The 20,211-nt window shown below is 37.3% G+C and overlaps 9 protein-coding genes across 9 annotated transcripts; 3 read left to right on the top strand and 6 right to left on the bottom strand.

Annotated features, from left to right (window-relative positions):
- Positions 1–1,880: 1,880 nt before the first annotated feature.
- RHIMIDRAFT_310421 (uncharacterized protein) lies at positions 1,881–2,897 on the bottom strand (the record flags this gene model as incomplete). The annotated part of the gene is made up of 1 exon (XM_023614657.1): positions 1,881–2,897. The coding sequence occupies one exon, from the start codon at positions 2,895–2,897 to the stop codon at positions 1,881–1,883; it is 1,017 nt and encodes a 338-aa protein (XP_023471526.1).
- A 292-nt stretch (positions 2,898–3,189) lies between these two features.
- Positions 3,190–4,550, bottom strand: RHIMIDRAFT_254859 (uncharacterized protein). Its single transcript, XM_023611125.1, has one exon. It carries the CDS (start codon positions 4,526–4,528, stop codon positions 3,272–3,274), a length of 1,257 nt encoding a protein of 418 aa, XP_023471525.1. The 5' UTR covers positions 4,529–4,550; the 3' UTR covers positions 3,190–3,271.
- An 845-nt stretch (positions 4,551–5,395) lies between these two features.
- On the bottom strand, positions 5,396–7,755 carry RHIMIDRAFT_12510 (uncharacterized protein). Its single transcript, XM_023605458.1, has 2 exons — positions 7,620–7,755; positions 5,396–7,565 (listed from the first exon to the last, which is right to left on the bottom strand). The coding sequence occupies exons 1-2, from the start codon at positions 7,694–7,696 to the stop codon at positions 5,447–5,449; spliced, it is 2,196 nt and encodes a 731-aa protein (XP_023471524.1). The 5' UTR covers positions 7,697–7,755; the 3' UTR covers positions 5,396–5,446.
- A 447-nt stretch (positions 7,756–8,202) lies between these two features.
- Positions 8,203–9,148, bottom strand: RHIMIDRAFT_254856 (Osmotin, thaumatin-like protein). Its single transcript, XM_023611124.1, has one exon. It carries the CDS (start codon positions 9,008–9,010, stop codon positions 8,351–8,353), a length of 660 nt encoding a protein of 219 aa, XP_023471523.1. The 5' UTR covers positions 9,011–9,148; the 3' UTR covers positions 8,203–8,350.
- A 579-nt stretch (positions 9,149–9,727) lies between these two features.
- On the bottom strand, positions 9,728–12,787 carry RHIMIDRAFT_254854 (kinase-like protein). The gene is made up of 12 exons (XM_023611123.1): positions 12,632–12,787; positions 12,483–12,575; positions 12,246–12,431; positions 12,094–12,198; positions 12,026–12,045; positions 11,878–11,978; positions 11,433–11,830; positions 11,158–11,386; positions 10,969–11,105; positions 10,770–10,919; positions 10,588–10,707; positions 9,728–10,529 (listed from the first exon to the last, which is right to left on the bottom strand). Exons 1-12 carry the CDS (start codon positions 12,776–12,778, stop codon positions 9,804–9,806), a joined length of 2,412 nt encoding a protein of 803 aa, XP_023471522.1. The 5' UTR covers positions 12,779–12,787; the 3' UTR covers positions 9,728–9,803.
- A 115-nt stretch (positions 12,788–12,902) lies between these two features.
- Positions 12,903–14,350, top strand: RHIMIDRAFT_254850 (uncharacterized protein; the record flags this gene model as incomplete). The annotated part of the gene is made up of 6 exons (XM_023611122.1): positions 12,903–12,981; positions 13,033–13,330; positions 13,380–13,650; positions 13,703–13,853; positions 13,910–14,097; positions 14,155–14,350. Coding segments are annotated over exons 1-6 (1,133 nt in total), but the record flags the coding sequence as incomplete, so codon positions are not given.
- A 79-nt stretch (positions 14,351–14,429) lies between these two features.
- On the top strand, positions 14,430–15,668 carry RHIMIDRAFT_233236 (PEBP-like protein; the record flags this gene model as incomplete). Its single annotated transcript, XM_023607915.1, has 4 exons — positions 14,430–14,544; positions 14,603–14,757; positions 14,809–14,857; positions 14,914–15,668. The coding sequence occupies 4 exons, from the start codon at positions 14,430–14,432 to the stop codon at positions 15,666–15,668; spliced, it is 1,074 nt and encodes a 357-aa protein (XP_023471520.1).
- Positions 15,669–15,729: 61 nt separating this feature from the next.
- On the bottom strand, positions 15,730–16,970 carry RHIMIDRAFT_195807 (uncharacterized protein; the record flags this gene model as incomplete). The annotated part of the gene is made up of 4 exons (XM_023606074.1): positions 15,730–15,915; positions 15,973–16,038; positions 16,100–16,786; positions 16,836–16,970. 4 exons carry the CDS (start codon positions 16,968–16,970, stop codon positions 15,730–15,732), a joined length of 1,074 nt encoding a protein of 357 aa, XP_023471519.1.
- A 186-nt stretch (positions 16,971–17,156) lies between these two features.
- RHIMIDRAFT_288620 (uncharacterized protein) lies at positions 17,157–18,752 on the top strand. Its single transcript, XM_023613583.1, has 7 exons — positions 17,157–17,354; positions 17,403–17,645; positions 17,695–18,024; positions 18,103–18,252; positions 18,304–18,418; positions 18,479–18,553; positions 18,612–18,752. The coding sequence occupies exons 1-7, from the start codon at positions 17,197–17,199 to the stop codon at positions 18,690–18,692; spliced, it is 1,152 nt and encodes a 383-aa protein (XP_023471518.1). The 5' UTR covers positions 17,157–17,196; the 3' UTR covers positions 18,693–18,752.
- The last annotated feature ends 1,459 nt before the right edge of the window (positions 18,753–20,211 follow it).

Raw genomic sequence — 20,211 nt, 5'->3', positions numbered from 1 at the left:
TCCTGATAAGTTAAAGTCTCTGAATCAACATTGTCTGCAGTAGAAACACTGCCACTCGAGTAGGACATGTATAAAAGATTGCGGGAAACAAAACGAGATTTTGGAGGGTGAATGTGTTTACAGTGCAGTATTCACACTTCAAATTCAGACGATGTTGATTTTTTTTTAGACGAATCAAAGAGTAGTTTTAGACGAACTGCTTACCTGTTTCGTACAAGATAAAAATGAACTACAGATAAAAGACATTAATTTAGAAACAAGTTAAATATGATAATAACATCTTACCCGAAAAATAAGAAAGATGTAATTTGTGATATGAAATTGAAATTGATGGTGAATTGTGAGTTTTTGTTGAAAATAAACATTTAGCACATTTTTAAACTTTACAAGGTAACTTACACTGTACGGATGTATAAAAGTGTTATGTCAATTGTACATGGATTTGAACAAGCCTTATGCTTGCTCTTTTAGGCGCTCGAATGCTGGATGCCTTTTATTTTCTTGTTCTGCAGCAAATATGAAAACATCGTACAGTTGCCAAAATGGAGACGAAAGATGTGGTACTAAGCTCTCTGAGCCGCGCTTTTTTATTCGTAGTTTTAAATTAATAACAATAAAATTCAAAGTTTTCTATATTCTATATCTCTTTATATCTCTTTATAGCTTTCTAAGCGTATTGTTCTATTTTTTCTTGACTCGTGGGCGGGTTACTTTCGCTGGTTGAAGAATCTGCGAAACCAAGGGATGGGTCGTACCACATCTTTCGTCTCCATTTCGGCAACTGTATGATTGAATGTCGTTCCTAATTCAACCTTAGTTGCCTCCATTTCGACTTCAGATGTGGTACTGTTCTCAGAAGAAGAAAAAATTGAACCCATTATACAATGGCTTGTCCTCTCTTGATGAGGTGGTTTGAAATAAAATCGTTCGAAAGTGTCTGCGGAGAGACTCCAATTTGCATGTTTTTTAACGTCATCTATCTTGTGACCCAATTGGACAGCTTTTGTGCTTGATGCTGAACGAAGTAAGTGAGGTCCATATATCTGTGTAGCGATACCAGCCTCTTGCATAGCTTGTTTAACAATATTTGCAACTGTGCTTAGCTGAATGGATCGTACTTTGTTGAGATTGTTGACGTATGTTAAGAACACCGTATGCTCGACTGGGAGTTCTGAACGTAAATGTTTTGTTTTTTCCATGAAAGTAAACAGTGTAAATACAGGACACCTCGACTTTTCGGATAAGGTGCCCAAGGTTGAATGTTTCTGTTGAGCATCCTTCGGAGTTCTAATGAACAATGTAGCACCAGTGAGATTTGCATCATTATCAAATTTGAAGTGGACATCTCGTGCTTGTAAGGTACCGATATCGGATCTTGGTCTCCACATTGTTGCAATACATAGTAAAAGAAATGTTTTTTGCTGCAGTTTATCGATAGTAAGAGAGGCGTTGTCGCTGAAATTGGCTGCAATATATTTTGTCAAAACAGACAAGTCCCAGGTTTCAATTTGTGCTTGTTGCGGTAACTTGAGAAAACGCCAATTTCCATAAGCCTGGCTGTCGTAAAAATCAGTCAAATCAGATTCGGCTTTCTTCCCTTTCGGGTAATTTGGTATGCCACATTGTTTCACCAGTCTCCAAAAAGCTTGAGCATCAATTTGGATTAATTTTGTTTGAACAGAATATATGAGCGCAATAAAAAAAACGATATCCACTTTTGTCAGTGTATTTAGCAGGAGTAAACGTGCCATCTTGTATTCTTGTTTTAACTCTATCAATAAAATTTTGAACTATTGATACTTGTTGAGGAGTAAGCTTGGCTAGTTTTTTTCCTGAGGTAAACGTCTTGTTGGAATTGATCGACTGTAATGTTTCTTCTCTTAAAGAATTAAGCTTTTTTTTTTGTTCAAAACATCAGTGAATGGAAGCTCTCTGAGCTTACGATACACGTACGCTTTGGAGACGACTCTTGAGGGTACGTTTTCCATAATAAAAGCTTTTTTTTGCACTTCTTGCGACAGAAAGTAGAACCATTTGAAAAACAGGTGAGGTTTTGAGTAAAGCGTATCGGAATCATATTGATCTGGTTGGTATTTAGACCACATGTTTGCTATGCTTTCAGCGATTTTTTTATAGTAGTTATTACATGGGACAGACGATGGCCAAGATGGCTCTGAACCTTGTTTTTGTTTGTAAATGAAATATGCCAATGCTTTTCTGGAAGCCACTGGGAGATCTTTACAACAATTACTTGAATTGTTGTCATACATCATATTCAGAAAATGCATTATCGATCTTCGTTCGTGTGTCTCGTGAATGTGATTTTTAACCAGGATTTCGTATTGCTTACCAGCGATGGAAAGAATAATTGAGTAATTTATACTTTTTAAAGAGTCGCGGTCTATAGTTGTCAATTCACAGAAAAGAGTGAAGTATTCTTTGAGATAGTGTGGTGCTTTCTTTCCATTTCCAGTCATTACCGCAAATATGTTTGTGAATAAACTTTGTTCAATAATTGGAATAGCCTGATCGTCATCGAGCAGTTTGATGAAGATGAAATTGGCAAAAAGGGATCCCACAAATAAAACTTTAGCGGTATAATCTGCTAGATTCTTGATATACTGAACAAGTTGTTGATTGTTACAAACATTAGGTAAGGACGTCTTGATTACAAAGTTTTCAACTCTTTCATCAGGGCTGTAAACAGGTACTTTTGCTTTCTTGTTTGGGCACAAGCTACTCGTTTCGAAGGCCCTGGTTCCCTTGAGGAAGAAGAGGCACTTTCTTGATTTACTGTGCTGGAATAATGCGCATCTTGAGTTGGTGTTACTGTACTTATACCAGAGTAGTGTTAAATATTGACTGGTAATGAACAAGATTGAATACTGTACACTCATTCAGCTTTGCGTCTTTTGAAGGTCCTTCTGAACTGGATGATGTAGAATGTCTTTTCATTTGAAGCAAAAAGAAAAGCAAAAAGGAAAAGAGATTATTGTTGTTCATTTATCAAATTTCATTTAATCAATAAAATCACGTCCTTTTTTTCAGGCCCAATAAACTTATGCTGTCGTAACGTTTGGTATCGGCTTTAGCGTAGAATCAAACAACTCAGTAAATACAATGACAGAAGATGATCTCTATTATAAATGTAACTTGAACGATGGGTGTTGCCTCTTCTTTAGGCTTTACTCACAAATATACTTTTATTCAACCCTTCAGATTGCGAATGGTGTTAAGGCTGTCTTATATGAATCTGAATTCCAAAATGCGTTTATTTTCTACCTTTAAAACCTAGCAAGTGAGTCTTTAGCTGTAGCCTGTACAGTCTGACTCCCATTCTATGATATATGGTGGCGTCCATGTCTTGTTTGGTGTAATCTATTAGTTGAACATCAAAGTATTTGTCACATGTATTAAAGAATTCCTTTTCTTCATTTTGCTTCAAACCTCTTGGTTTGTAGCCCATAAAGATGATTGTGCTGGGAGAACAGAGCTGTCGAAATGTTGACAATATATTAACAAAGTCATCTTTTCTATAAATAATATCTGAGGCAATAATGATATCAAATTCATTTCTAGGCTGCTTACTACATATCTTTTTAATGTCGCTCTTATTTCCCCAATGAAGTGGTTCGATCTTCAAGTATTCTGAGTCATGAATGTTATTGAGCCTTTGATTAGCCTTGATTAAGTCCAAGGCTTGATGAACGTCACTTAATGTTATATGAGGACAACCCTTTTGCGTTTCTTCATGTGGAAGTGACTGGAATAACTGAGCAATCACTAACCCGATGTAACCCGTACCAGCACTGAGGTCGAGTATTCGTTTACCCACCAATAGGCTATAATTCTTGATCAAGAGATCAGCAAGGACTAGTGCTGAATCCCATATCTTGCCTGGTACACCGTCATCCCACTGCTCCTTTACCAAGAAATACTGATCTTGTCCGGCTTTTAAAGGTCGACATTGTTGTTGTTCTTGTTGAATATGTTCATGTGCCCAACTGTCGCCGTTCTTTTCGAGTATTTCCTGTTTTTCATTACTAACCCAGACGGGACCCACACATAGCGGCAGAATATTTGATTCCTGACCTGTGACTTGAAGTGTAATAAAGAAAGGTTGATCCTCTGGTATATGTTGAGATGTGGTCAGTCGGTACTCTAGTCCTCCAATACTATGCTGGGCTTTAAACCCTTCCGACTTGGCAACCTCTGGCTCCCATGCATTCTCAGAGGAAATAGCCCGAGATTTCAGGATTGTAACGTGTTTATAGTAACCAGAACAGTTCATGAGCATATGACAACTCAAGGTGATGGGTACGTCATGCGAATTGATAGTGAGCCCCATTTCAGTTACGAGCCTTAGGTCAATTCGATACCATGTGTCATATGCAATTCTTTGTTGAATAGGCCTATGCAGGATAATGCGAGGTAGGTTTGAGTTTGTATATAAGCGTTTAAAAAAATGGTCATCAAAAACCAACGAACTTGGTGTGACCTTGTTTGCTTGCACGGATAAAGTTTTCATAATAAGAAGAGTGAAGAGAAAGAGAGAAAAAGAGAGTAATAATAATAATAAAAAGGGGGATGAATGACGAAAAAGGAACATTTTCTTTAAAATTATTCCTGTCCCTTATTTAGTTTATCAATGCCAACAGATTTCTTTCCAAAGGGACACAATGAAATTTTTAAGAGTAATACTGAGGGTACTGCAAATCCCAAAAAAAGCAATACTCCCACCAAACTGAAGGCTGTTCAAGTGAAAAGTGTATTATACAATTCGGTTTATACTTGAATGCCAATTCAAAATGGCATAACAATTTATAAAATGTGCTTTGAACATTTGCTTTGTATATGCCCTACCACTCTATGGGTTTTATATCAGCAATCATGATTTAGTAATGCACTGAGGATATCTATAATTGCTGCTTATTATATGTTGACTATTTGCTTTTAAAAAGTAAGAATATTGGATTTACGTTGCAAGTAGAACCTTTAGTCGTATAACATCTACATATAGTATGTCTTTTGCTTGACAACATTTGGGTATTTTCTACCAAATCAATTAGAATTGTATACTCACACATAGTATTACATCTTGTATCATAAAAAAAAAGACCTTGATATATTCTAGCTTTGCTCTCAATCTGCTGATAATAGCTATCCAGCAATAGAGTGTTTTATTGTGGTGTTTAAATGTTTTTGTAGTTTGGGAGGAGTGTTACCTTTTTTGAATTTTGCAGTGCCCCTAGTATCACACATTTTTAAGATACATCTTTTTAATTATTAACCATATCTTTCTTAAATAGTAAGCATAACTCTCACTTTTACAATAAAGAATATATAAAGTTAATTATTATTAAATAATAATTAAGGATGAAAAGTTTATTAGAGTAAAGAGTAATGTTATTATTATTAGTAGTAGTAGTAATAGTAGTATAAATTATTATAAGACTTGCATTGCATCTTGTTCCATAACATGAAGTAAATTCGTACTCATGTCAATATCATAAATGTATGCTTTTGATCTTTTCAATGTGTCCAGGGACTGAATGAGGCTTTGCCTTGCTAGTTCACGGTAAGGATGATCATCATGATATGATAATAACTTGATATAGACCATGTTGGCAAAGACTAAGCCAAAGAAAGGAACGTTGCACTGATTATCTTGCTCGCTCACTAAATTATTGATAATAATCGTAATTGTATGAGCTGAATTAAGACATGTATGTAAAGCTTGTAATGAAGTAGAGGTTGTTGGGAAATGATCTACTGGAGAGAATGCTTGGTAGAGTAAGATCTTGTTGATATGATAGTCCACATGGACATTGGTAATGCAAGATTTAGCTAATAAATAAAGATCGGGGCATTCGTCTGTCTGTTTTGAATTGATGTCTAATTTCTTCCATTCAGGCGTTAGAGAGTCGTAGAATGCGTCCAGTTTGCTTTGTAACGCCACCAGGTTGGCTGTCAATACGCTATTTGATTTTTCGCTTGATTGCGCCGAAAGCAAGCAGCTTGTCATTTCCTGGCGGAGTATTTGAGATCGAATCATGTAATGCCATCCTGTATGAATATAATAATCCACCATGTCCTGTGGGGTGCATTCCAACGTGTTTGGCTTAGGAGGAAGAGGCGGTAGTGGAGAGCGAGGCTGAAACTGGATAGAGGAACAAGAGTCGCCTTGGAAGACCTTGTACCACGTGTTGTAGTAGTAAAGACACCATGCAAGCATACTTTCTTGTTGACTGAGCTGTCGATGCTCATCAAAGAGACCTAGGCCGCGAGCCATGTTGTATGCGATCCATTCATAGATATAAAGGACGCCTGTATAGCCATTCTGCATATGACAGTAAGCCAACAAAAAGACAGCCACACAATGATCCAAGGTAGGCTCATCATCAAAGACTTCAGCCAACAGTTCACGGCCTTTTAGGCAGTAAGCCATAGAAATGTCTCTGCCCATGTTATATTCTTCCTGTTGCCTGTTCCAGACGTGAAATTGGAAGGCGCTACGTGCTGTTGATGCACATACAGCGTAGATGAGTAATTGTGAGGGCCGTTTTTCCGGATCGTGATACCGAGCTAAGAACTCTGTTGTATTAATAATCGGTAGACGGACAGTGTTGCAGCAAGGTGTATTGCAGTAAAGCTCGACTAGACTATCGGTCAACTCTTGTGTAACTTCGATGGGAACTAGCCCTTTGTGATCCGTCAGAGGATGTGCACTATTAAGAATACTAAACGAAAAGGTGGATGCTGTATGGATAGAGCTAGTATCATCCAAACACTCATAACCAGGGATTGTCACTGTTTCGTCCAACACTTTGGGTGCAGTGGGTAGTTCATCGCGTGGTGTGGATATATGCATAATCTTCTTAAACTGGTCAACTAGCTTTGAAAGATCATTGAATGAATTAACGTTGCTTTCTACAGATAAGCCTTTATTTGTGGTTGTTATCTTCCAAGAGAACGGCTGTATAGGCTTTTTCTTGAATGATTGATCTACCTTTTGTCCAAAATCCCTAGTCTTTTGAGCAAAATCTTTTGCCATTTTATCAATTGACTCTTGCCATTGATCCATCACTTTATTCATCGTATTTAGCACTTGAGATACATGATTTGCCTTTGGCTCTGTCTTTTGATAGATACATTCATAACCATTTGCACTACAACGAGTGCAACCAGGGACAGTCAAGTCACAAGGTTGCAAGTCCTTGTAGCACTTTAAGCATGGATAGACAGAGAACGAGCTGGTGGAAGCTACTGTATCTGATTCAGCCGAGAGAACGGACGATGCATATGCTTCTGTTGATGGTGCGACGGTTGAACGTGACTGAGCAAGCCATTGGAGTGAGATACCTTTATTGTTGTTATTTGACTTGGCAAAGTGATTATGTTCGCCTGTTGTCTTTAATAGGTCACCGAACTTTTTAATTCTGTCTCCTAAAGTCTCTGTTGCCTTTTGAAGTTTCTTTAACGTAGGTGCTGCCTCAGGATAAGTGCAAATGATGCCTCGTCGTTGACATCGAGAACAAGATGGTTTCGCACGGTCACAAGCATGTCTATCGTACTCATTAGTATTGTTTCTTTGTTTTCTCTCCTTGATTTCGAATTACCGAAACCCTCTACATCGGTAGCAAGCTGTTCCTAGTTTTGCTCGAGTTGATGTCGAATCTTTTGGTATAGCAGCCATAAAGAAAAAAAGAAAAGTGTCACAAATAATAAAAAAAAGCAAACTGCGCTGATAAGATGCAAGAAAACAGCACGACTCTTTCTCTGGGTACTGAAATTTATTATTTTATCTGCGAACTAATAATAGAACCTTGCATCGATAGAGATCCTAGGCTTAGATATCTACAAAGATCTATGTTGAACAAGATGCGGCTTTACCTAAGCCCCACCTTGCTCTCAATATTATCAATCGTAAATGAATGCACTTCTTTACATCGTTTTTATTTTTACATATTTTCTTCTTTGAAAAGGAGAACCAATGCTTGCTCTTGACGTAATACCACTTGGCATGTTATTATAGTTTCTTGGGACAACTAATAGAGTCTCTAAAGTAAATGTCTATCATGTCTTGATTTGACTGGTTATGCACCTGAAATTGTATGTCGCAGATCTATAGCCTTCTCCTGCTTTATTTATTTTTCCACAAAGCATATCGTCATGAGCAATGGGCCCAACAACAATAGTAGTCATAAAACTTTTATCGTTAGGGCTAAATATGGCCAATGATGAAAATAAAAACAATGCTCAAAAGTGTACATATAGTATCGAGAACAAGCTAGCTTAGCTGCCTGATAAAATTTATTCTTTAAAAAAGTGCATAGAACACATATAGCATTTAGCAGATAGTAACCGTGAAGGTTCTTGTACCACACATAAAGACACTGGTTGCGTCGTCATAAGCATAACTGTAAACATCAGGGCATACATCCTTGACTTGCTTGGTGTATTGGTTACCGAAACAGAGATCTTGACCATTGTAAGCACCAGTGCAGCAGTATTCATCAGTGTTAAACTTGGTACAAGCACTCTTACAGCCAGAGACATTACCATCATCGTCATAGGTTTCCCAGCCAGCAGGGCACTCAGGAAGCTTCTTACAGCTTGGTTTGGAGCACATACGACCATCAGTATCCCCAGATTTGCTCTTGGAGGCAGGATCAACAACCATAGGCAAATTATATCCATCGACAAAGGAGATGTCATAAAAGGTATTTCCAGAGTCCAAAAAGTGGAATTCAGCAAGAGAAGCAGGAGATCCCATACCAGAGTCGAAGCATCTGTCACCAGAACAGCTCTCTCTTCCCCAAACACGGCCACTCCATCCTACAGGGGGGTGAATAGTGTATGTGCTGCCAGCAGCGACATTGACTACTTTGCCAAAGTAATCGACATCCTTTGAGTAACCGACTTTCAAGGTAGAATTACATTGATTTTTGACAATGATCGTAGGCTGATCGCTTGTGCTTGTGGAGTTGACAGGTGCAGCAATAGTCATGCAAACACATAAAGTAAGGAAAGGAATGAAATAAGTCAACATATGTGTAAGTTAAAGGAATGAGGTTAATGTATAAACAATGAAAGGAAAGGAATAAAGAAAGCTGATATAATAGGAATTGATTTGTGCCTCTCTTTTATACAAAAGACTGAGATAATGACTAAAAAACTTCTCCAATAACAACTTTAACCATAAAAATTTTCATAGGATAGATTTCAAAATCATTTGGTCAGGGAACCTGTGAATGTCTTGTCTTTTGTCTACTACCTTTCTTTACAGTAACAAGATGTTTATCTTTATTTTCTTGGAGAGTTTAAATAGAATTTGCTGCATATTGACAAGTAGATGTAACACTAATTTATACAATAAATGACAATAAAAAGGGAGTTACTTGACTTTTCATTGGCAGATGGGTCTACTCATGGAACACAAAGTTCAGGTACCCAGCCTAGACTTATTGTTGACATCAAAATAGTCGAACCATAATGATGATTGACAATAGAGAACATAGTTTACGAAAGAGAGGAGAGACTACTTTTCTCTAGCCAACTTGTCATTTTTGATAGTAACTTTCTTACCTACTTTTTAAATGTCCAAGCTTATGTTGTGTGACTCATTAAAAGCGACAATGTGTGGTCAGAGATAAATATAAAAATAGAACAAATTGAAAGAAAGATCAGACGGACCAGCAAAAATAGAACAATAATAATTTCATTTGAGTGCTGAAAACAGAATCATTATGTGATTCTAGACTATCCTAAAAGAGTGTCTTGTTAAGAAGAATTTCTTTTTATTAACCAAGAGGATCAAACGCATGTATGTCTATCTTTCTTTGCGTTGTGTTCATTGATGGTGAATTGGAGGATGCTATCGTAGGCTGGAGGACACTCATACTTGAAGGCTGTAATGTCGGTATTGAAGGAGCAGCATTGCTACTTTGCAATTCTTTGAAAGCACTGTAATTAGGTCTACTGCTGTTGGTCATGGGTATTTGATTTATGGGCAGTAGAGGATTGGATGTAGTGTTTTGTTGAGGTGGTGGCTTAATCTGAAGCGTATTCCATCCCATGGCTGTTGTTGCTTCTACTGGCTTCCATCCATTAGACTGCATTGCTTGACTTGGTGTAAGTGCGGGAACAGGCATACTCCAGGTAGAGACACTAGTTGTCGTTTGCTGTTTATTCACATTACTATTCGTTGCATTTGAAGGGGTTAATAGAGTCGAAGAAGAAGAAGAAGAAGACCAGGTGGCTTTTTTGGGAGATGCGGGCACGCTATTGCTTCCAGCTGTCATTTTTCCAAAGAAATCATCTTCTGTCACTTTATTAACTGCTAAAGTGCTGCTACCTTGTACGAGGCTCTCAAAATTGACATTGTCTGATGCAACATTTTGCACTTGAGGAGAGGAACTAACACTCTTGGTTTGCTCTTCTAGTGATTTCACTTCTCGTAAATGCCTAATATGAGCTTCTTCTACCCTGTCGGTCAAGTCACGTATCGTCTTTATGAATTTTTGAAACTGTGTGATTTGATTTTGGTGTAAGCACTCATACATTCTATCCTTGTTATATCTTTACCTGTTCCAGGTTGAGTAGTGGTCCAAAACTCATTTTCCATAGTTGAGGTAGGATCTCTGTAGCAATAATTTCCTTATCAGCTGTCTTACCAATTTCATCATAAACGGCCAATGTAGCAAGCTACATTATGTATATATATACTTGAGTTCATGATCCTCTTCTCTTTAAGAAGTATCGCTTACCATAACTGCAGGCTCCTTTGTCTTGATATTTTTCAAGCTTGGTAACAGCTTTTCTTGGATTGTAAACTTGTCCAAAACTTTGATCATTGAATGAAAGCAAATCAACGTACTCACTTTCACTGATAAAATTGTAGTTTGTGCAAACACAGCCTATGTTACAAGTTAAAACAAAGGCAATACACCAAGATCACACACGTACCTGAACACGAGGAAACAATGAACTTTTCACGGTTGTATAATCTAATGACTCTGATAGTGAAGGAATCATTCGCAGCGCTCTTTCTTGAACGACGTTTGTTGGTGATTCCAGAGCAGCATAAACAAGTGGCATGACATCTACCGTCATGTTAATACACAAAATATGAGGAAACTTGAATAAGCTTTTTACCATCTCTAAATGTCTCTCTGGTTGTTTTTGATTGTAGTATATCCAACTTTTCCAATAGAACAATCATATTCTGAGGTGGATCTCTTACGAGAAAAACAGGCTTCAAAGATGGCAGTACTAGTTCGCAAAATTCATGCTGAGTCAATCTTTGAGAGATAATAAATATGTTGGGTATAGTATAAGGTAATAGTTGAGAGTTTTTTAGCTCCTCCAACAATGACGGTAATATCTAATAACTCTTAATGACACAAACGGCTAAGGTAGGGTTCTTTTACCTTTCTTCTGATCACGCGTTCAGGAAACTGACCTAGTACTTTTGCCAATCCTTTCATAAACTGTGCCTTTTCTTCTTTTGTCTTTTCAGGAAAGCTTTCTAAGAATCTAATGGTCGAAACGAGCAAATTGTCAAAATACTTTGAATTTTGAAATTCTGTTGGCGTCATTCGTTGGTTTGGGTGTTTCGCCAGAAGCAAAGAAAGTACTTGCTGTAGATGATGTGGCATATTGGACAATGACTGACTGTTGATTGTTTTGACTTGCTTCTCATAGCTATGATAATTGTTGAATGTTTTTAATAGTGAAATGCCTTTGTTGTGAACAGCATAGGCTAAACAGCCCAAAGAAAACATATCATTAGCTTGGCAGATGTTGTTTTCTAAAATAAACTCAGGGGCTAATATGATATGAGTATTAGCATAAATTATGTTACCACGCGTGTACCTGCATAATCAAGATTAATTTGGCAGGCTTCAGGTAGAAATTCACTGTTGTCATGACTTCTCGGTGTCGCCTCACTATTTAAGAATATACTGAAGCCTAAGCTGTGATACGCGTTAGTTTTCTTTCTTTCTTTATTGTATTCATTTACCCTCCAATTTTCCAATCTCCCTATAAATAGTCAAAACTTTGTCCCATATTTATGAATATACGCTTTACCTTGGCATTCACAAAAATGGCGTCTGTTGTAAGATTGTGATGAACTACTTTAGCATCATTAAGAAATTGAAGCCCTTTACCCACTTGCAGTAAACCTTTTTGGATCTGTTGGATGTTAGATAAAAATAAAAGATTGCCTTCATCAAAAAAACCTCTAATTCATCGAGATCCAAATTCTGCTCTATTGATTCTGAAGAATAACTATCAGAACTTTTCACTAGATGTGTCAGGCAACCTATCAATGGCTCAGTCACAAATACGATCGAGCTGCGGGATTCACTAACAGGCTCAACAACCTCAAGAATGGAAGGATGTCTTAGCCTTGCCAAGTTTCCTGCCTGAGTATAAATTTAATAGCTGCTTCTTTTGTTCCTATTATCATTCATTACCTCTTTCTTTAATAGATCATATATCACATCGGTATCGTGCCTTGATCTATCTCGTTTAAATGAGCCACCGTCTAGTGTTTTCTTTTCAAATATCTATAGTCATAAACTTAGCCAAAAGAGGGGAGGCCAAGAAAATCAAACAAACTTACAAACAACGCAACTTTTTTTCCTGTTGTCTTCCTTTCGCCTTTATATATTTTCCATAAGCCTGATGTTGAAATCTGCGACTTGATATCGTACTTAGAAGTGATGGAATTGGTGATGGAATTAATAAAAGAATAAAATGCTGAACTCATAAAGCAAATAAAGAAAGAGAGAAAGAGAGAGAAAAAAGTGAGAGAGTGAGGTTTCCTAAAAAGGAGCGTGACTTTAAATTGTGAATAAGAACAACTGAGAAGGGAAAAAGACAGTTGCTTGCAATTCTTTTTTTCAAACATGAGTGATTTTGATATTCTTAACTTGAGCAACAAAAAATCCTTTGTAGCTTCTTTAAATAAACGTAAAATAGATAAAATATATTTTGAACATTCCACTCATTTTCTATCCGCAGGCAGAATCTTTGGATTGGACGACTCTGATTCTTCAAGCGAAGAAGACAATGACAACTCGCATAAACGAAAGAAAACTATTAAACATGTACACGAAGATCCAGATAAACAATCTAAAGAAGTTAAACAACCTATACCCGACATACTAATTGAAGATTCCAGTGAGAAATTGGATTTGCATGTACAGGCAACACAATCACCGCAAAAAGAAACATTAGAGAGAAAGCAATCAAACGCAGAATCGACATTACAAACAGTTGCAGAATCATCGTTAGCATCAAATAAGGACACAGTTCTTTTGTAAGGATTATCAACATTATATAACGGCCACTTCAACTCATCTTTTTAGATTATCTTCCGATGAAGATCAAGAGGACGAGCAAGAGGACGAACAAGCAGCTACCGAAGAATCAGACATATCCCTTCTAGATGACGGCATTGAAGATCTCGATCCTGATTTAGCAGCTTTTCTGACAGAGTCAACTGCAACGTCTATTAATCAACCAGAAAAGATAACCATCAAACTGCAATATGTTATACCAAAACAGCAATTGGTCAATGAAGCTTTTGAAAGAATTGCTGAAAAGCTACAAAAGCCTATGAAAGTTATTGTGATGAATGTAATTATGCAAAGATGTGCAGTAGAAAAGAAACACTGATTCCCTTCAATAGAACGAACAGTTTGATAGAATATTGACTATCTTTTGTAATCATAAAAAGTTAAAAAAGGACGATATTGTGCTGGTGTATAAAGAAGGCAAGGTGTTTCTAAGAGGCACGCCGGCTGGTGTGGGAATGACAGGATCAGAAACTCATATGATGTGTAGGTTTAGAGAGAATGTGAAGGAAATGCTTATAAAGATGCTCATATATGTGTAGATGTGTATACAATCAAGGCATGGGAAGAGAAACTAGAGAGAGATGAAAAGGAAAGGATAGAGAAACTAAAGCTGAGTCAGGCAGAGCCAAAGGAAGAGGAAACAACAGAAACAAATGAGGAAGACAACGCATTGTTTATAAAATTAAGGGGCAACGATAAAAAAGAAATCCGTGTACGAGTCAAACCAGTAAGTTTTTAATCTTTTTCATTCTCTTTGAATATATTAAAGTAACCATGACGATAGACGACTCGACTATCTGCTGTCGTTGAAATGTACAAGAAGATTACTAAAGTAACAGGAAATGTTCAGTTGTACTTTGAAGGTGAATCACTGGATCTCAATACGACCATTGACGATACCGAGTTGGAAGATGAAGATCTATTGGACGTTGGCATAAAAAATGAATAAATAAGAATTTAAGCACAAAATATGTTTATAGGCAAAATATGCTCTTGTTTTTTTTACTGTATATAAATATGTACACATGCACTTCCTTCTTCTTTCTTAAAAAACTGATCATGGTTCGTTTTTATACATTGATATTTGCTGCCTTTGCAACTGTCAACGCTTTGGCACCTGAAGTAGCCAGTAGGATAAAGACAGAGCTGGCCGATGGAAAGATCACTTCGAAAGGTATATTCATGCCATCATTAATAGATGGTAGCCCTCCTTCTTAATGAATTGAAACTAGTCTTTCCTGAATTTGAGCCCAAGGTAGACCTTCAAGTCTTTTATCAAGGTAAACCTATACAAAATGGTATGGAGCTCGCCGCAGAAGAAGTCAGCCAGTCTCCCCAAGTATCATTTGAGCTAATGGACGATAATAAGCAATATACTGTTGTTCTCGTAAGACTATACATTATGTTAACACATGCTCCTTCTAAAAAACTACATTAGTTTGATGCGCAAACACGTGTTTATCATTGGATAGTGACCAACATTCATGGTAAATTCTTTCCCATAATATACTGATGTCAGTGATTAAGTCTTTTTTTAAATAAGGTAACGAGGCTGGACAAACCGAAGCACGTACTCAGGTCCACTATACGCCACCTATACCTAGCCATCGCTACGTATTTGCTCTCTTCGAACAATCAGAGAAGGATCAATTTATGGTCGTGAACGATTACTTTGACATCAACCAATTGACCAATCAAAACCGTCTCGAGCTTCTTGGAGCTGTTTACATGAAGCAGATGTCTAGTAGAAAGGCACGTAGCAGGGAAGTTCAGAAAAGCGCCCCTGCCCCTGAGTTGGATACCTTTTTGAATAATCTTATGGAAAATGTACAAGGATTTTTGAAAGATATGGGTGTTGAAGTTCGTACACATAGCTCTGCTATTGCTCCCAGCGCCTCTCATTCCATTCAGGAGGCATCTGCCAGTCATGTTCGCAATGCCTTGCCTACCTTCCTAGCTCATCCAGAATCACTTTATAGTGCTTTCCTCGAGAATGACCAAAACCCTATTCATATGGTTGAACATGCTCTCAGTAAGGTCCTTCATTACCATGATCTCAGCTCCTCAATGCCTGTTCTTTTAGCAACGCCTACTCCAAGCAGCCTTGAAGCACCTGCTCCAACAAACAAGCCTAATGCTATTTTTTCTAAAAGTGACCAAAACGTAGACCCTTGGTATCTCGATGGACTCTTGAGCATTGTCGGTAATATCATGGATCTTCACAAGAAAGCAGAAGATCAAAGGAAGAAAGAAGAGGAACAGAATACCATGAACAAAGGCACACAAGCGCAACAGTAACAACGTTAATAATGGTGTCAATGAAATGTATATATTCTATTTATTTGTTTAAACAATAAAGTTATGGTGTCTTTACACTTTCTTCTCCTCCTTGCTCTTCTAACCATTTGGCATATCTTTCGAGGCGCTGCTTTTCCGCTTCTTCATCTTCTTCTGTTTGTTTGCCTCCTGTCTTTTCGTATCTCGTCTTACCATCATATATTTCCGCACTAATTTGTCGTCCAGAAAAATAGCGACCATCCATTAGCTTTTTTATTTAAAAAGAGTTAGCCACAATCCAAGTTGTGTTTTCAACATTCCTTACCGCAACACATGCTTCAGCACTTTCTTTCTCTCTAAATCTAACAGATACAACACCATTTGGTGATTTCTTACAAAGAGAGAGAGGTATTAGCTCATATGGATTTTATAAGAAGGATACCTGCACTTACATCATAAAGGATAACATTGGTAACTTCACCCAACTTTTCACACTCTTCACGTACATCCTCCTTTAACTCAAGCAGAAGAGCTGGGTCTTGATCCAGTTCCTCCTGTGTATACATATTTTTCAAGATAACAATCTTTGCAAACTTTTCCTGTTTCTTCCCTGTTTCATCCTCGACCCAGTCCAACTTTCGCTGTAACTGCTGCATCTTTTTCTTTGCCCTTGTCTTGTTGACTCTCTTTTTTGCATCCCCTTGCTGATCTTTCTTTTCCTTAAACACCGCTTTCGATACAGACATTTTGGTTGAACTATCGCCTAGTCTTAACTCTGCTTCGTCCAATAGCTCAATAGCTAGCGGTACAGATTCTTCTTTAAAGTAGCTTACAAGGCAATCTCCCTTTGGATTACCGTTTTCATCTTTATAGATCTTGATCTTGGGTTCACCTGACTCCAGATCTTCCATGATGACACCGCATTTGCTAAACTTTTCTTTAATCTCTTCCACGGTGACATCAGCTGGAAGACCTGTGACATAAACCGAGGTAATTCTGTCTTGCTTTTGTTTCTTTTCAGACGTGTCATCATAAGTCGAAGCTGATCTCTTTTTCTTTTTTTCTTTAGGCTGAACGGTTTCCTCTACACCTTCAATAGCATAGATTGACGATTGAGATTGAACCAATTTTTCGTCATACTGAACTGTTTGTTTTAGAGAACAGTGAACTCTTATTTGCTAAACATACCATTGGAAACCATGCATTGTTTTTGTCATCATACTCATAAGAAACACCATCGTCAGCTATAAAAGTCCATTTTCCTGTTTGTTCATTCAATTTCATGCGTGGGTCAGACGCAAAATCAGGCGTTGAAGTGGCCATAAGAAAGAGAGAAAGAAAAAAAAAAAAAAAAAAAGAAGTCCGAAAAAGAGGGCATAGTGAAGGTCGTGCATGAATTTAATCAATGCGTATGATTTGTCAACTAGACATCACAGGGAAAACCTTTTTTTTTTTTTTTACTGTTATCTTACGTTGTCCCTGTGTGTGAACATAATTTTTCTTCTTTTTCTCTTTTTTTCTTTTTCTTCTTTTTTCTCTACTTTTAAAAATGTATCAAGAAGACGAAAGTTCATCTGTTGCTAGTTCTTATGAAGAAGAAGATCCAATGGAAATCTTTGTTGATCGATGTTCTATCTGCTTTGATGCGCAGCATAACTTGTGTATAGAAAGTTGTCGAGATCAATTTTGTCTAGATTGCTTTGAAAAGTAAAGTTATATAATGATGGTGAACCCTTGTTTCTCATCTAAACTTAGATACATTGTTCAAGTTGTCGAAACATCATGGGGCCTAAGTGTGACTATAATCAAGTGTCCTGTTTGTAGTGAAATCATACCAAAGCATGAATGGAGCCGATATGTTCCAAAGAGGGTAGTTGACTTGTATGAAAAGTACAATAAGCCTTATAGAAGCTACTCTCGTGCTTGTCCTCATTGTGATATTGAAATAACCCCTTGTGTACATCAAGATACCCATCAGCCTATTTATCAACAAACGAGGCAAGTATAAATGTTATTTGTATATGCAAGTTACTCATGTTGTATATAGCTTTATCTGTGACATCCTGACCACCATGATCTCCTCGTGCCCAAAACAAGACAGACATATGAATGATAAAGACCATGCAGTAATCTATGACTGGATTCAGTTATTTCAACAAGACATGACCGAGACAATGTTAGCTAGTGTCTATAAGCCAATGATGAAGGATTTATTTAAATTTGAAAAACATCATATTACACATTATAGTTCAAGCAAACAGTATCAACATCATTATTCATACCAAATATCATTGCTGTTTTTAAAAAGTGCACTGAGACCAGAAATTTGGAAACAGTTTCAATTTGCCCATATATCCTTCTTCCCAAGCATGAATTGGTAATTGCACACACATACACACATATACACACTTTGGCTGTATTATTAACCCCTCCTTTTTTTTTTTCTACTTTGCAGTTCTGTTTGTCATTCTTCTATTTGCTTACATTGTGGTTATGATGCACACGCTTCATTGACCTGTGATGAAAATATGAGAAAATTGATAAAGAATAACAAAAACTTGCCAAATGAAGTCAAAAAGACAATCGTGTGGACATTACAAAACAGGTAAAATAAGATAAAGATAAAAAAAACCAAGTAAACTAACCTAATCCAAAGCCGTCAATGTCCAAACTGCTCGATAATGATCAATAGAGATGAAGGTTGTAATAAAGTAGATTGCTCTTACTGTGGATACAGTTTCTGCTGGTGTTGTCGATCTTCTTGGTCTGAGGTATTTCATGCATATACTCAATGGCCCAAATGTTATATTTACATATGTATATATGCGTAGGGCTGTGGGTTTTATAGGTGTTCGACAGATAAAAACTCTAATCAATCAATGACAGGATACGATAACAGTGCTCAGGTACTAAAACATAAAACCCTATCAATGCAGCGAGTATTTATATATAAATAATAATTAGGCTGAAGTTGGTGTTCCAGATATGAAGAATATTCAAGAGAGGATTCGTCTGAATAGACAGCCTCCTATTGCATTTAATTAAATAACTCATTTTTCTGTGTAATAATCATTTCTTTTTATAATAAACAATTTCTTACAACCATTTACAACTTTTTTTTATGATGTTAAATATGCTTAGCTGATAGAAATCAATGTAAGAATTGTGCCTAAGAAAGCCATTTTTAGTAACAAGGTAAACTCTATGTGCGTGTGTTACAAGATGTACGGTTAAACAATTTTATTTATTTATAAAATAGAAAGGCCAAAAGGAACACGTGATATTTTATTATATCGTTTTTTTGCCCTGGCCAGTTCAAGTTGTGAGACAGTATCTAAAAATCCCTTTGGGCTCGAGGGCAAAAATGCGTTGGCTGACAGATTCACGGAACAAGTGTTAAAAACGCTGCTATGAAGAATTAAATAACCATTTAAGCAGTTTCTGCCCTGGGTCAGATGGTGATGGTGGCTCCTTTTCATGGTATAGGTGATCAAGCTCATGTAAGGTAGCGCAGATCACGAGCCATCTGATAGTCCAAAACGATCTTGTTTGAAAGGAGCATGGTTTTCGAGTGGGAAGCTTATTTAAAAGGAGGAACAGATGGTCAGTTGTAGTTTTCGGTATTTGTAGACAGTGATGCATGTCGAAGCAATATATGGCATATTGTTTTTGTAAGGAGCTGTGAGGTGTGTCAAAGGCAGTGAGTGGCGTTATATCTGGGTAACCAACCAAGACGCCACCGTATGCATCGGCTTATTTCTAGCCTTGTCATGAGCAACCAAAGGATTGGATCCAAAGAGATTGCTGGGCGACACAGTGAGAGCAGATTTGAGCTACATGCAGTACGCCGCTGTTCTAAGTTGTCATGCAGATATTGAAGACGTATCTTCTTTAATAATCGTTTGCCTAGTATATCAGTATATTGCGCACAACGTTTCCACAGTGGCGTTTTTGATATAGTATACCACTGTGAATGACTTGTGGAGAGGCGTATACGTGGAAGTAAGTAAGTCAGAAGCGCATCATCTGCAATGACAGAGATCGTAAGAGGAATTGCGCTTGTAGTATATGGGTACGCTCTGTTATATTTGGCAACTTCATCAGTTGTAGCATTACTTTTATAGAGAATCTGCAAGAACCACCAAGCATTCTATGTAGGCACATATTTTGGGCGTCTTCCAGTTTGTTGAGCAAAAGAGAGCTAACCTTGCTAATAGCAAGACCATTTGTTTGTGAAAACGAGTAGTAAGCAGCCGGCTGAGGCCATTGGGGTTAAGTCCAGTCATAGCTAATTGATTCATGGTCGCTAGTGATTTGTTTATATTGTAAGAAGCTCGAATGTATTTAGATAACCCCCAGGACGAAAAGGGACCCCAAGGTAAGAAAAGGAGGTTCTAGTCGGAAGCAGGTCTCCATAAAGGTAGTAATTAAGCGATTGATCTGTAGGGTTCCACCTATAACCAAGGTTTACAAGATATACAACCATTTCAGAAAGTCGCTGATTTTGAGTTCAATGTTGTGCAAAAAAAAAAAAAAAAAAAAAAAAAAAAAAAAAGCAAACAAT

This window comes from Rhizopus microsporus (genome assembly GCF_002708625.1).
Source record: "Rhizopus microsporus ATCC 52813 unplaced genomic scaffold scaffold_1, whole genome shotgun sequence".
Classification (NCBI taxonomy): Eukaryota; Fungi; Mucoromycota; class Mucoromycetes; order Mucorales; family Rhizopodaceae; genus Rhizopus; species Rhizopus microsporus.
The sequence above is the reverse complement of the archived record's forward strand: the minus strand, read 5'-3'. Positions and strand labels throughout refer to the sequence as shown.